The 16202-nt window shown below is 30.8% G+C and overlaps 1 protein-coding gene across 1 annotated transcript in view; it reads right to left on the bottom strand.

The window, feature by feature from the left end:
* The window catches only part of SMC3 (structural maintenance of chromosomes 3), a 48867-nt gene that overhangs the window by 24718 nt on the left and 7947 nt on the right, over positions 1–16202 (bottom strand). The window contains exons 6-16 of the mRNA XM_003755387.4: positions 15990–16069; positions 15595–15673; positions 14323–14440; positions 11902–12077; positions 8435–8515; positions 5439–5603; positions 5034–5155; positions 3830–4043; positions 1379–1482; positions 1115–1214; positions 615–775 (exon numbers count right to left, since the gene is read on the bottom strand). Coding sequence (XP_003755435.1) covers positions 615–775; positions 1115–1214; positions 1379–1482; positions 3830–4043; positions 5034–5155; positions 5439–5603; positions 8435–8515; positions 11902–12077; positions 14323–14440; positions 15595–15673; positions 15990–16069 — 1400 coding nt within the window. The remainder of the gene's footprint in view (positions 1–614; positions 776–1114; positions 1215–1378; positions 1483–3829; positions 4044–5033; positions 5156–5438; positions 5604–8434; positions 8516–11901; positions 12078–14322; positions 14441–15594; positions 15674–15989; positions 16070–16202) is intronic.

The raw sequence follows: 16202 nt of genomic DNA, 5'->3' as shown, positions 1-16202 counted from the left end.
TTTTAGAAAGGTTATAAGATTTAAAGTGATTATGTATATATTAATTATGTACTATAAATTTATGAACAAAATTGTTCATAAATTTAAATTTGTGATTTTGGAAAATCATCTCTGAAAGTGAATTAAATTTCATGAAACAGGTAGTATTTTCTTATTATAGAACTTGGATTTTAAATATGAAAAAGGTCTGGTTTTCTGATTTTTTTTGTTGAATATCTGATTTTCTTAACAATTTTATTAATTTCTCAAACTTTTATACTACTTACATTGAGGATGATTAGAAATAAAGAATTTAATTCTACTGTAACCAATTAATAAATATTTTTCATTTTAAACTTGGAGAAAAAAAGAAAAAAATTCAAATGACAAAAAAACAGAACTGCATTAACACAAGCTTAAGAGGAAATGTCCATGACAGCAGGGCTAAACAAGATGAGAACCCTGGCTTTTAGAATTAGAAATTGTTTTCGGCCTTTTTCCATCTGAAAGTTGAATAAAAAGCTGAAGAGAGAGAAGAGTAACTTCAAATGCTAATATTATTCTCAAAACCCAAAAATCTTTTTTTTTTTGCTCTTGCTCTTATTCTGAACCCTGAATGCCAACGACTATTTCACCTGTTCCCAGCAGTGACTTCAACGCATGTATAGAAAGCTGGTTCACACTCAAAGTTATTCATCACAATACCATGATAGCCATTTTGAACATGCTGATTTATGCCTTTTCGACGAAAATGATCCAAAACTTTGTTTATGCTGTCTATGCCATTTAAAATAGCCTGTTTGAAAAAGAAAAATATGTAGAAAGTTTAAAACATTATCTCCAATGGTATTTCTGCCAGTAAAAATAAAACAAAATTAAATACTTTTATAGTACTATCTAAAATATCAAATTAGTAATAGTTCCTACAGATGATAGTTATTTTTACTGACAATCATAAAATACCTGTCACCCAGTGTTATTAAGTGATTTGTCATCTGTGCTATTTACTACTTGACAACAAAAATCCCTCAGCATGATTGACAAATTCTTTTTGTGGCATTATAGAATCAGTAAGATATTTGTAGTAACAATTATGGTGTCTTCTGTTGAGTTTACTGAAAAGAACACTGCCCACCTTTCCTGTTGCTGCTCTAAGAAGTTGCTGCTTTTTTTCAAGATCTTCTCGTTTGGCAGCAAGTGCTTGTTGTTCTGCATTTTCCTCTCTCCATAAATAACTGTAAATAAAAATTAGATTTTTTTTAAATTAAGCAATTGAAGACATTAAATAGAAACATTTTAAAATAAAATAAATTTATATCTGAAAGATAATGTTCACAAATGTTACAATGCTTTAAGAAAGCAATAAATTCACACATGAAAATTAAAACATATTACTAACTTTCTTTCACTCTGTAATTCATCTTTCTTGTTCTTTACTTCATAGTATTTTCTATCCAGTTCCTCCACTCGAGCCTTTACCTCATTGAGATCCTGATCCAGTTTCTACAGGAAACAAAAAATCATTTAACATTGTTATTCTATATAAAGCCTCTATTTTTATACGTTTTATATTAAGGCACTATTTTCAGAGGCACAATGTCACTATAAACTTTATAATTAAGCAATTTATTATGAATTACATTATTTCTTTTTAAAAATCCACAAAGATGAAATAAACTCAGCCCTGAAGAACAATTAAATGAAATTAAAATCATTAAAAGATCCAATTCTTATTACTTCTTTAAAAATTTATTCTAAAAATTTTTAATTGTATTTTTATTTTCAGTTTCAAATGCTATCCCTCTTTCCATCCTCCACCACCAATTGAGAAGGCAAGAAAAATAATACATATGAAGTCATATAAAACATCCCTGCAAAAATAAATAAAACAAAAAAATAAAAAAAAAGGAAAAAAATAACCTTCAGTCTCTATTTTGAGTCCATCAGTTCTTTACCTGAAGGTGAACAGCTTTTAGATCATGAGTCCTTTGGATTACTAAGTCTTTCATAATTGTTTATCACTATAATATTGCTGTTACTATATAGATTCTTCTTCTGGTTCTGCTCAGTTCATTTTGCAACGTCTTTCCTAACCCCCAGATGTTTCTGAAATTATCCCCTTCATTTCTTATAGCACAACAGTAATCTGTCATATTTACATACCATTATTTGTTCAGCTATTTCCCAATTGAAGAGCATCCTCTCAGTTTCTAATTTTTTTGTTACCACAAAAAGAATTGATAGGGACAACTACCTGGTGCAGTGAATGAGAGTACTGACCCTGGAATCAGGAGGACCCAAGGTCAAATCTGGCCTCAGACCCTTAAACATTTCCCAGCTGGGAAGCAATTTAACCCAATTAACTTGACCCTGGGCAAGTAATTTAACCCAATTGTCTCACAAAAGAAAAATAAGATTAAAAAGAAAAAGAACTGATATAAATAATCTTTAATAATGCCAATAGGTTCCTTTGGGCAATATTATTTTTGACCCACCAATCATCAAATGGAGGTCACAGTCATATGCTTTGACAGATATGTCTTGAGAGGGTTTATACCATCTTAATAGATAGAATTCTCTATTACTATTAACAAGTTTACAGTAAGCTGTCTCACCACCCTTTTACAGGGAATCACTGATAATCTTCTGTTTTTATTGGATAATCTTTCACCTAACATACATATCATGTTTACTGGATAATTTTTCATCTAACATATATACCTAAAAGCATCATTCTTTGCACAGAGTTCAGATCTCTGCTCTAAAAGGAGCTTCAGAGATGTTAGTTGGCCTCAAGAGGTTCCTTTTCTTCATTTTTTCCTTTATAACATTCTTCTACTCTCCTGATAGAAGCCAAGATTTCTTTCTCCCTATCAATATCCTTTCCCGTTTGTTTTCACTTTTAAGATCTTCTTTCATCTTTTAGAAAAGAATACTTCCTACAACCTGATAACATGCAAAGTGAAAAGATGTTCATGTCCCTCTACTTTCTCCTAAGAAAGATATCCATCATAGATTATACTTTAAGGATAAACAACTATCATTTGGCCATGAAAAAATACAAAAATTGTACATTCTATAAAAGTCAATGAAAAATTATCCCTGGCCATCATCCCTAACTCTTGGCTCATCAGAATTTGGATTGTGGCATTGGTATGGCTTCAGCACAATGAGGAAGCAATTGAAACTGTGTAACTGTGTAACGATTTATAGTGGATTTGGTCGGCACACTTGGTGATTTTCTATAGCTTTGTCTGGCTACACAGAGAGTGGAAGTAATCCAAGTTTGAGGGCTTAGTAAAGCAAGACAAGCAAAAAGAAGGGGATATTGTAGAGCTGAACTAGTTCTTCAAGAAATCAAGTGGCAAAAGGAGAATGTAGCTAATCAAGGAATAGTCTGAGAAAGAATTGAGATGAGATGGAAATCATGATGAAGATGAAGAACAGGGTTTGGGGTTGTAAAGCAGAGGGAAGTGTGGAATGACAAAAAATTAATCAAATCAGGTAATTTCAGGGTCTATAAAAATGTATATGTGCAAACAGTATTTTTACCATTTTATTTCTTGAGTTTTTTTGTTGTTTTTATGAATCAAGATTTTACTTTGTGTAATTACATTCTTAGGATTTCCCATGGAAACAGAAATAAAAATGATACATTACCCAAACCACACATTAAGAAAATATTTACAATTTTCTACTACATGACAATTACTTATTCTATGTCACAGGACTAGACTATTTAGATTAATGTTTAAAAATAAAACTTCAAAACAATGAACATTTTATATTTAATTTTTGTTAAATATAACTACTCCCCAGAACTAAAGTAAAAATATTCAAAGCTTCTTACATTGTACTGCTCCAAATTTTTTTCCTTATTAGCTTCAGTATCTTCCAAGTCCTTGTGTATAGCAGCAATCTGTCGTTTTTTGTCATTAATGGCTTGATCTAAAGACTTTAGCTCCTTTTTAATCCATTTATCTCTTTCTTCTTTGGATGTAAACTGGCTTCCTCGACCTTGCTTTGCATAAAGATCTGTTCTTTCTTGGGTAGCCTGTGCCAATCTATTCAGATTGGTAAATGTTAAAATAGGTCAAAAAAAAAAAAAAAAAAAAAAAAAAAAAAAAAAAAAGAAAAAAATTAATACCAAAACTGGGAATTAAATACTATGTAGAGGACTTTAAGAATGTGAATGAATAAATAAAATTTAATACCAAAAACAAAGAATACAAATGAAGAGTTCCAAAACAATAAAAACTGAATGCTACTAAATTTTAATAGCCAACTATGGTTTCAAAGAAAAGATACAAGAAGATACTTCCCTCTGCTACATTGTGCAGATGGGAGATTGCATAAAGCATTGCATGTAATCAGACTATTTTGATACACTGACTGACTTTGTTGAACTTTTTTCCTTCAGGCATAAATAAAAATAGTATTTACTATACTCAGCAACGCTCATCTGGAAAATTTTACAGCCAAGATGATGTAAAGGGAATGTGTAAGCTTACTGAAAACAGAAAAATGAAAGAGTAGAATGTTTTTTATGACATTTTCATTTATTCATTGAACATTCATCAGGCATTTATGTATATCACACTATACTAACAAAGATATAAATATAAATAAACTGTGGTCCTTGCCTTCAATGATTCTAGATTTTAAAATTAGAAGGGCCCTTATTCAATCCAACTTTCTAACTTTACAAAAGGAAACATCTAGTTCCAAATTGCTTTTTGTGCAATACTGCTTTTCTAGCAATATATTAAAACATGTTGTAACTATGAACAAATATATAGCTCACAATTATGTAGCACTTTAACATTTTAAAAGTTCTTTATATACATGTTTCAACGGCCTTATTATTTCATAATTATACTAGTGATATTTGGAAAGGTAACTAAAAATACAAACTAATACTATTAGTTTTTTAAAGGGATTAATTAAAAATTTTGGCCTTTAACTTTTCAGTGTACAGCCTCTGAGCTTAACACTTGTATAAGGAAAAAACACAAAAAAACAAAACAAAAACAAAATTTAAAAAACCATTAGACCTAGCAATTCCTCGCTCTTCCTTTTCTTTTACACTGTTGAATTTGGGTTCAGTTTCTGCAAGTTCTTTTTGCTTTTCCTCTATTTTCTCAAGAAGCTTCTGCCTCTCTTTTAACAGGCGTTTCTGGAAATGAAGGAAAAAGATAAGACAGTTCTTTCAGCTAATTTTATCATACTAGCACAAAAGTGAAATATACTCAAGGAAACATAATAAAATTATTCAAGAAACAACGAAAACAAAAAAATAATCTTATTCATTTACTGAGTCAACAAACAATAAGCACTGAGTTCATTATGATGTAGCAACTTACTGAAAAATGACAGCCATGAAGTTTTTGTGGCAAGAATTTGCCATAAAATTTTATTTTATTTATTTTTAAAATCATATTTTTTTCATTTCATCTTACCCTCTGTTCACTGTTGCCTGCCAATTCATCTTGCAAATCCTTAGCTTTAAGCTCTAATTTAGTCCTCTGCTTAATTTGTTCCTGTCTTTCAGCACTAAGCTGCTCCTTTTCTTCTTTCATTGCTGAAATTTTTGTTTTCAATTCTCGAACCTGTCGTTCAATATCCTATATATACAATAAATGATGGGGGGGGGGGGGAAAGGATTTAACATAAATTAGTTCAGTGTCATAGGACCACAAATTTAAAGAAATCATATAGCATACATCCCTAATTTATATATAAAGAAATTAAGTCTATAAAAATTAAATGATTTGGCCTTCATACATTCACTATACAACTTAGAGGAATAAGTTAAAAATTAATACCTAATTCCAAATTTACTTCCCTTTCTAAAAGTAATAGAGCCAAGATTTGTATGTAGATCAACTGACTTTAAAATCAAGTCCTCTTTTCTACCTCATTATGTTAGTTCATAAATTAGAAAGCAAATCCTATATCAACTATGGTATATAAAATCTTTTCCCTATCCCATCTCCTTCTTTCTTACTATCTTTTCTACATTCTTCCAACTCTAAAATTCCTTAAAACTTTTATCAAAGTAGAATACAGTGAAAAACAAAATATTACTATTCCCTCATTTTATATTCAAAATATAACTCCTACTTGCTCTCACTTTTTTTTCTCTAAAAACGTTTCATCTGTGCTAGTTACACTATACACTGCCTCTTTCTCTTCCCTTCTCTTGGCCTTGTAACTCCCTTTTTGCTCTGCCCTGCTTCTTGGCCTTGGATGCCTTCCCAATGGATTGCCCCACCCCTACTCATGTATAGCTAAACAAATCAATCTATACTGATGGGATCCACTAAAAATTTGTAATACTCAATCTCAACTCCTTCTATGCTTCTCTATTAGTCAATTACAGTGGCTTTTTCAAAACTTTTTTTTGTCCATTAAACCACTCACAGTTCCCTTCCCTCTTCCTTATAAGCATCTCACTCTGTATTGTACTTAAAAGGAAAAAAAAATTAAGGCCATTCACTAAGAACTCCCTCTTCTCGCTTCCTCCTCACTACAAAGTTCTCAGATGTTTTCTGTACTATTTCTTTCTTCATCTCTGTCTCACATGAAAAGAAGGCCATTTCCTGGCCAAAATACACTTTCTACATGAACAAGTGTACAAAATCCATCCTTATCTTCTCCAGTAGGTTGTTCCTTCTGTCATGTCTATTCCCTCAACTTATCTTCAATCTCTCCCTGTCAAGTGGCTACTTTCCTAATGCCAATGAAAATGCTAAAATCTTCCCCATCCTTGAAGTTTCACTTGATTCATCCATCCCCACTAGATTTTCTCCTTTATCTCTCCTCCCCTTCTATGGCTAAAATCCTTTCAGTTTCCACTTGAGAGTCAGGTTTTCAACTTCACCATTTGACTGAAACTGCTTTCTGCAAAGTCATTAATGATTTCTTAACTGGCCCTTCCTCAATCTTCATATTTCTTGAGCTCTCTATGCTGAACATCTTCTTAATATTCTTGTGTTTCTAGTATTTTATCACATTAATATATCCTGATTCTCCTAGTACCTCCCTGCATTTTCACGTTACTTTCCTGAATCTTCAGTTAAGTCTTGCCCCACTAAACATGGATGACCCACAACATTTTGCCCCGGGCTCTCTTCTACACTAAGGCTTTCCTTCTGTACTAAGAAACTTTTATCCCTGCTCTTTATTATTTCACTTGGCAATCTCATCAACTCCCACAGATTCAATGATCATTTCTAAGCTAATGATCTATTTTGTCCAGTCCTAACATCTCTGCAGAACTCCAGGCTCCTATCTTCAGTTATTTATTGTACATCTCAAACTAGATATCCTATAGACATCTTAAATTTAGCATGTCCAAAACCTAACTCATGATCTTTCCCCTTAAACTCTCTTCTCTTCCTAATTTCCCTATTACTGACCAAGGTTCCACCATCCTCCCAATCATCCAGGCTCTAAACTGAGTTATCATCTCTAACTCAACTCCCTCGCTCCTCCATGTACAACCAGTGGCCAAGAAGACCTGCAAATTTTACCTCATAACATTCCTCATATATACCACCCCCTTCTTTCCTGACACTGTCACTATGCTGGTAAAGGGCCTGATCACCTCATACTAAAGGCTACTAAAATAACCTACGGCTTGGTCTCCCTGCCTCAAGTCTCTCCCACTTGGGTTATTCTCCACTGGGGTCAAATTGATTTTTCTTCAGTATAGGTCTAACCATGTCTTCTTTCCCTACTTCCACTCAATGAACTCAAACAGCTCCCAATTTCCAAGATCAAATATAAAATCCTTTGAAAGCATTTCCTAACTTTCTTGCATTCTATTCCTACCTATGTATTCTGGGATCCAAGGACTCTGGCCTCCTTGCTGTTCCTGATACAAGACATCTCCTATCTCTATCCCATACATTTTTACTGGCTGATCCCTAGGACTAAAATGCTCTCCCTCCAGGATTCCCCAATGTAATGTGTTATCATTAGGATACACTTTTTTCTTCTTAATGACTTTTGCTTCACTTCAGGTTGTCCCCCTGGAATTCTCTTTTTTATCTCTATCTTTTAGCTTTCATGACTTTCTTCAAGTCCCAGCTAAAAATACACTTTCTGGAAGAAGATTTTATAATTTCCCCCAATATTAGTGCCTTTCCTCTAAGATTCCCTACAATTTCCCCTATATGTATCATTTGTACATAGTTGTTTTCAAGATGTCTTCCCCATTAGAATGTAAAATTACCTAGGGGCAGAAACTGGTTTTACCCTTCTTTGCATACTTAGTGCTGAACATTATGCTTGATACATAGTAGGTCCTCCTAAATGTGTGCACTTAACTCTCTGCGGCTACATTTATAAGCATAGAGCCTGCTAGTCAGTAAGGATATAGTGATTCTCCTTCCCCACTCAAATACAAAGGGCTCTTATTGACAAAATGACCAATTTACTATAATCTTACCTCCATCTTATCTCGGGCATCCTGCTGAGCATCTCTTAATTGTCTCGATTTCTCTCCACTTGTTTCTCTTTTAGCAGACAGCTGTAAATAAAAGATTCTACCAAATTAATTATAGGACAAATGAAGAAAGACACTATTTGCATCCAGAGCAAGAACTGATAAATAGAAGTATATATAGAATAACTTTACACAAATAAACCCACACAAATCATCAGCATTTATATATGTCACTAACAAAGTTCAGCAGAAAAAGGCAGAAAGAGAAATTCCATTTAAAACAACTGTACATAAAATAAAATATTTGGGTATATACCTGCCAAAACAAACTCAGGAACTATATAAATACAATTACAAAACATTTTTTCATACAAATAAAGTCATATCTAAACAACTGGAAAAGTATCATTTGCTCAAGGGTAGGACAAACTAATATAATAAAAATGACATTTCTACCTAAATTAATCCACTGATTCAGTATCATACCAATCAAGCTAACAAAAAAATTATTTTATAGAACTAGAAAAAATAATAAAATTCACCTGGAAAAATAAAAGGTCAAGAATATCAAGGGAATTAATGGAGGAAAAATTGCAAAGGATGATAGCCTAACAATACCTTAAAACTCTATTATAAAGCAACAGTCTTCCAAACCTTTTCATACTGGCTGAGAGTGGTGGATCAATGGAATAGATGAAATACACAAGATACAATAATCAATGATTATAGTAACCTACTACTTGATAAACTCAAAGACTTCTGGGATAAGAACTCACAATTTGACAAAAATTCTTGGGAAAACTGGAAAATAACATTTCAGAAATTTGGCATAGACTAAATCTCATATCCCATATCAACATAAGGTTAAAAAATAGGTACATAATTTAAGCAGAATGCAAAGAATAGTTTATCAGATCTTTAGAAAAGAAAAAAAATTATGACCAAAGAACTGAAGAACATTATAAAATGCAAAATTAATAATTCTGATTACATTAAATTAAAAAGATTTTGCACAAATAAAACCAAACCAATGCAGGCAAGATTAGAAGGGAAGCAGACAGCTGGGGGGAAAAATTTTTTTTATAGCCAGTAGCTATGATAAAGGTCTCATATATAAAGAACTGAGTCAAATGTATAAATATATATATCATTTCCCAATTATAAATGGTCAATGGATATGAACAATATTTTGATGAAGAAATTAAAGCCATCCATATTATATGAAAAAATAGAGACTAGAGAAACATATTAAAACAAATCTGAGATACTCCTGTCAGATTGGCTAAGATGACAGGAAAATAAGATAAATATTGGAGGCAGCACCACTACTGAGATCTGCATCCCAAAGAAATCATAGAAGAAGGAAAAGGACCCACCATATGCAAAAAATGTTTGTAGCAGCTTTTTTTGTGGTGATAAAAAAAATTGGAAAACGAGTAGATACCTAATTAATCCTCTATTAATTGAGGAAAGGCTGAATAAGAATATAAGAGTTATGGAATATTTTCATCCTATTTTTTTTTTTAAATGATGAACAGGTTGATTTTAGAAAGGTCTAGAAAGATTTACATGAACTGATGCTGAGCAAAACAAGAGAACCAGGAATACATTATAGACAGCAACAGCAGGACCGTGTGATGATCAACTATGATAGACATAGTTCTTCTCAGTGGGTCAGTGATCCAAGGTAATCCCAATAAACATTGGAAAGAAAACACCATTCGCATTGACAGAGAAAAAACTGTGAATATAAATCAAAACATGCTAATATTCACTTTTTTTTCCTTCTGTTATCTTTTTTCTCATGGTTTTTCCCTTTTGTTCAGATTTTTCTCTTCCAATAGGATTCATAAGGATATACATAAAAAATGAATGTACATATATCAAAAATATAAAACCCAATTCTGGGAATTAAAAAAGAGAATAATTTAACATACAACCCATTTGGGCTTAATAGTAGTCATCTAGGAAGAGATGGGGAGAGGATACAAAAAGAAAAAAAAATTTACACAATAATTTTGTTATATATTGAAAGGGACAGAAGGTGTGCATAGTGGATTTGCAGTTTCATGCACAAATTTTTTTTTATTGTACTGTATTATGGTAATGCCTATTTATTCCATTAAAATGTACTAATATAGTTTTTAAAAGGGAAAAAAAATTTTAAATGAGAAAAAAAAATTATTCTGGATTTGATGACACAGTTCTTGCAAAGCCACGGAGAAATGGTAAACTATTAGAATTAGAAAGTTGCTTAATTTGACTTTTAGGGTAGAAATTGGATAGGATAGTTTCTTAGCTACCTTCTAAATCTGAATGCTTGTGATTTCAGAATATCAAGAAAAAATTCTAGGAAATTAAGAAAAAGTCAATTTTTTTTCACCTAGTTAGAGCAATACCTTTTTTTTTTTTTCAATGTCACTTAACAAGAATAAAAATTATGGAATACTGGTAAATCCCAAATAAACTATTATTTAGTTTTCATGTCAAAAAAAAAAAAAAAAAAAAAAGAGAGAGAAAGAAAGAGAGAAAGACTACCACTGCTCAAGCATTAAGTACTTGTCTATTATTTCCCAGGATTATCCAAATATTTGCATACATTGCTTTAAGCAAAGCTTAAGTAAGAAAATGTATATTTACATTAGCATATTGGGGTGAAGTAGGGGAAACAGGATGAATAATTATTTGACTTAGGAAGGTTTTTCCTTTTTAAAAAAAAAAAACTTTCTTCAAAGGCAAAGTTAAGTAAGACAGCTAGTGTCTGAAGCCACATTTGAACTCAGATGCTCCTGATTCCACTCACTGTGCCATCTACCTGTCCCTAAAAGAGGTTTTTGAATGGAGAATTTTGATAAGATTCTTTTAAATAGCAAAATCTCTAATCTATATTTTAAATTATTTATTTTATTATGACATTCTGCATATAATTTTTCAAGAACATTGCCATAATATCGTTATCTCTTATATCAGAACCTCACAATTTCAATACTTTCATGGTTGCCACTGGCTATATTATTCATGGAAGTAAAATGTGGTTAAGTATAAACAATTTTTTTTTTTTTAATTTCTAAGTTAAGTGATCTAGATTTGTGGAAGAATTAAAAAAAAAAAAAAACATACTCTGAATAATTTAGTTTCAGAGCTAACCAAAAAGTTTCTAGAATGGCAGCAAAAAAATGCACCATTAAAATTTTTTTTTAAAACTATTCTGCTTTTTTAGAGGATTCTACCACCAACTACTGAAACAGTTCCTTAACCTACTCAAAGAGGCAAAGCAATTATATAACCACATATATATGGGATTCATTTTAATTTGGATTTCAAAATACCTGATATTTACTTTTAATTAAATGAAAAATATTTTCTGGTGAACTCATTCAAAATTAGAAAAGCTTATAAAGGTACACATTCATCTAAAAATGAAAAGAATTGCATCTTAGGTGCAAAAGATAAGACAACTTTTTTTTTACCTCATCAAGTTTGGCACGGGTTTCATTAAGTTCTTGATTATAAATGGTATATTCCAGCGCTCGTCTCATTTTATCCCATTTTTGATATTGTGCAAGTTCTTCTTTTTCCTCCTCTAGCGTATGTAATCTCTCTTCAATGTATTTTAACAACTCATTGATTTTTTCCCGTTTGCCCTCTTAAAAAAAAAAATTTTTTTTTTAAATGATAAAATGTACTTTTCAAAGATGCCATGAACTGAGTTTAATTTTAGGAGTAAGGAACATTCATATGACATTAAATATCAAAAAAATTTAAGACTATCCTGCTTTAATAAACCACAGCAAATAGAACCATTATTTTAAAAGAGACCAAAAAACATTCCCATATCTAAAAATATTGATGCTGGAACCTTTAATAATCACAAGTGGTGAATAACTAAACTGTAAACTCCACGCTAAGAAACAATGTTTCTTCTCATATGAAAACACCAATATGGTGTTAATGGAACACTAGTGCTAAATTACTATTACACAAGTGTGTCACAACTAACTTTACAATTTGCATACAGCACAGATGTCACAATCCAGTTCTTTTCAATTTTGTTAGAGTTGACAAGATCATAACCTAAGATGTTTATATCAACAAAAACACAACTAAGAAATAAAAATATCATGTCTATGGGAAATGTATTTAATGTTGAATATAATGATTTAATTTATTGGATTTAATTATTGGACATTCTAAATATCCCTAAAACTATGATTGCCCTTTTTTTTTTTGAGGCATTTGGGGTTAAGTGACTTGCTCAGGGTAACACAGCTAGGAAGTGTTAAGTGTCTGAGGGCAGATTTGAACTCAGATGCTCCTGACTTCAGGACTGGTACTCTATCCACTGGGCCACCTAGCTGCCCATAAATATCCCTAAAACTAAACCCTAAAAATGACATATTTACTTAAAACATTACTTTTCAAGTCATTTTCTGGCTCAGTTCAATTGTGGCCAAAACATCCACTGAGCTAAAGGGCATTATTATGCTTTGAACATTCAGCAATAAACTGTTTTAAAGACCTTTTGTCTTTAAGAAGATTTTAATTTCTGACAGCAATAAATGCATTTTTCAGATTTGTAAGTACATTACAATACAGTATCCTTAAATAAAAATGTAGCTATTCAATGTATCAAATAATTTATCAATATTTATTTATTACATAACAATGCACTGTATGTCAGAAGGGACTATGAATCCAAAATCTTTAAAAAGTTCTTTGGTTTTCACAGTAGAGTTTTTCAAAAATCAAGCTGTTCCTGAAATTGTAAATAGAAGTCCCCTTTCTATTTTTATTTTTGTTAATTGAATTTTTTCCCCTCTAACAATACTGTAATGGGTTAGCTTATGTCAAATATGTCATCTGGCTAAAAACAGAACTAATATCTGAAATATTCTGACATACTATGGAGTTAGGGTTAATGTAGACTATGTTGTATACAGAGTAGAATTTTTAAAAAGCTATTATCTGTTAAATACAGTAGAAAATGAAGAAAATGTCTGTTTTGTTTCCAAGCTTTATCCTTTCACCTAAAAGAGGGCAATTCATTTAGAACAATTTTGAGCTATTTATTGTTATAATTGTTAACTTAGCAACTTTTTCTTTTCTCATTAAACTTTTTTTTTACTGGACAGGAAACAATATTATTTAAATATTTCTTTCAAAATATACAAATATTCTCAAAATATAAGTCTTCTAAAACATTATAGCCAAGTTATTCAACACTTAAATATTTCTTAAATTGGTGATGTTCTTTATTTCACTTACATGCCTCTATTAGCTGCTTTAAGCCTATGAAGCTCTATAAACTTAGTTTTTTTGCCAAGTATGATCTGTACAATTTACACAATAGTAAAAATATTATACTGAGCAACCTGTCAACTAGAAGAATAACTTGATGGAGAGTTGTAAAACTGCACATTTTTACATTGATCTTTTGCTAACAAAATTATCAATGTTTTGCATATGTGATTTAATCATTAAATACCAAAAAAGTCAAGAAATCACTTAGCACTAATTTGAATTTTATAATTTTAAAACTTTCTAAAAAAATCTTTAAGTACTATTTCTCCCCAACTCCCAACATACACAAGGAATTGAAGCTTAACAATACTTCACTGAAATGCCTGTGTTCCTTTAGATACTAAAAACCATTGTGCTCACCAATAATGAAATCCTCAATAAATAGCAAATTGAGGCACACTACAGATGAAATGAAATAACCTCTGTTATTTCAATCAAGGAGTAAATGTTATAAAATACATTAGACATTCAAATTAATTATTTCTCCACAAAATTATAGGTATTTTTATCAAACATTATATACATTTAGGATTAGAAATTACTCTTTACAACCAAAAAGAATAAGCTAAAAATCCAAAGAGTTATTTTACCTGTTTCTTTCATTAAAGAAATGCTTTCCTCTTTACGTTCATCATAGACTCGAGTACCAGCCACTTCTCTCAATAGCTTCAGTCTCTGAGAGTCAGGTGCTGTGGCCATCTGGTTAATCTAAAAAAAAAAAAAAAAAGTTAAAGAAATAGTTAAATGACTAGTCTCTGAGAGTCAGGTGCTGTGGCCATCTGGTTAATCTAAAAAAAAAAAAAAAAGTTAAAGAAATAGTTAAATGACTATATAATGTTCTTTCACAAAGTTTATTGAGGAACAAAAGGTAAACAAAGTTTTACCTTGATTAAACAATTTTCTTGCTAGATTTATGGTACAAGAGTTTATTTTCCCTTTTATCATTTTAATTTTGTATTACTCTGACATCAGTATTTTTAATTTATTAGTTTTCCCCTAATTACAAAAATAAAGAATTGTTGCTTTATTTTGGTAATATGATTATATTGTCTTACAACCATATTTTTCCCAGGTAGAAGGTTTCTCAAATTTTACAGAAGTCTATTGGTGATAAAACAGATTTTGCTGAAAAACACTTTTCTACCAAGAAACCCACTTAATATTTACAATACCCCTGCATTATTATTGAAGCAAACAATTTATCATCATAATAAAAAGTAGTCAAAACTGATCGATTAAGTTCTTTCTAAATCTAAGAAGAAAATGAGATTTTTTTTTCCATTAAGACTTAAAGCAAAAGTATCAGAAGTTCTTTCACAGCAGCCAAAAATAAATAATAAGCAAATTAGATACCCAATGATTAGAAAATGGCTAACCAGTGGAATAAAAATGTAATGAAATATTATTCTGCTGTAAGAAATGGCAAATGTGAGGAATTTTTTTTTTTAATTGGGAAATCTCGTATGAATTGAAAAAATAAAGAAAATAAACCCAGAACAATGTATACAATTACTACAGTAATGAAAATGAAGTAACGTAAGAAAACAAAAAATACCAAAATGAAACTAGCACCAGAAGAACTATGAGACCTTCCTCTTTTCAGTAGAGGAGTAGAAAGGGATTATGGATATGGAATTGGTATATATTTTCAGTCACAAATATGTGTGTGTTGGTTTTGCTTAACTATCTATTTTTATTTAAAAAAAGAAGGCTATTTGGTGGGGAAGTAAAAGGGATATGCAGAAGGAATGGTCATGTAAAAAACAATAATCATCAATAAAATTTATTTGATTTTGAGAAAGTATTAGTCTCAATAAAGTCAATAAATGTATTCAAGTGTCAACATAACAACTATTCTTTACCTTTCCTTGTTTGACAATGTAATAAGGATTACTTCGAGAAAATCCAGCACTCTCAAGTAGATTCATCACATCGTTTTTCCTGGCAATAAACATGAAGGAGATATATTTTCATATGAATGATCCTAAAATTTTCATCTCTAAGTATAAACTACTGACTACCCCAGTTGTTAAGTAACTTAAAGAAAGTTAATCAAAAAAAGTTGATTGTTTAATACAGATTAAGTATTATCACTATATTTTAAGGACATTTAAAAACTTTTTGTACCTTTAGAAAATAAGTACAATTAAATAAATACAAATTAAGAAAAAATTATGTAGGCATACTACCAGGTGTATGGGGGAAAACCTTTTTTCTTTGTTTTTATTGGCTAAAGAAGAAAAAGGAAACTACTTACGTTACCATTTTCTTATCTAAAAAATACTGATCTTTTTTGGCACCAATGACTCTACGAAGTGAAACTTCCTCTTTATCAATCTAATAAAACCAAAAATAACATGTAAGCATTTAAATTTGGCTCATTGCATTCATTTTAAAACACCCAAGCAGACTTGCCATATTTACTTTGTATTTGATATATGTGAGGCTACTTTATGATAATACATATGCT

This window comes from Sarcophilus harrisii, chromosome 2 (assembly GCF_902635505.1).
Source record: "Sarcophilus harrisii chromosome 2, mSarHar1.11, whole genome shotgun sequence".
Lineage (NCBI taxonomy): Eukaryota > Metazoa > Chordata > Mammalia > Dasyuromorphia > Dasyuridae > Sarcophilus > Sarcophilus harrisii.
This window is presented reverse-complemented; position numbering and strand designations above follow the sequence as displayed.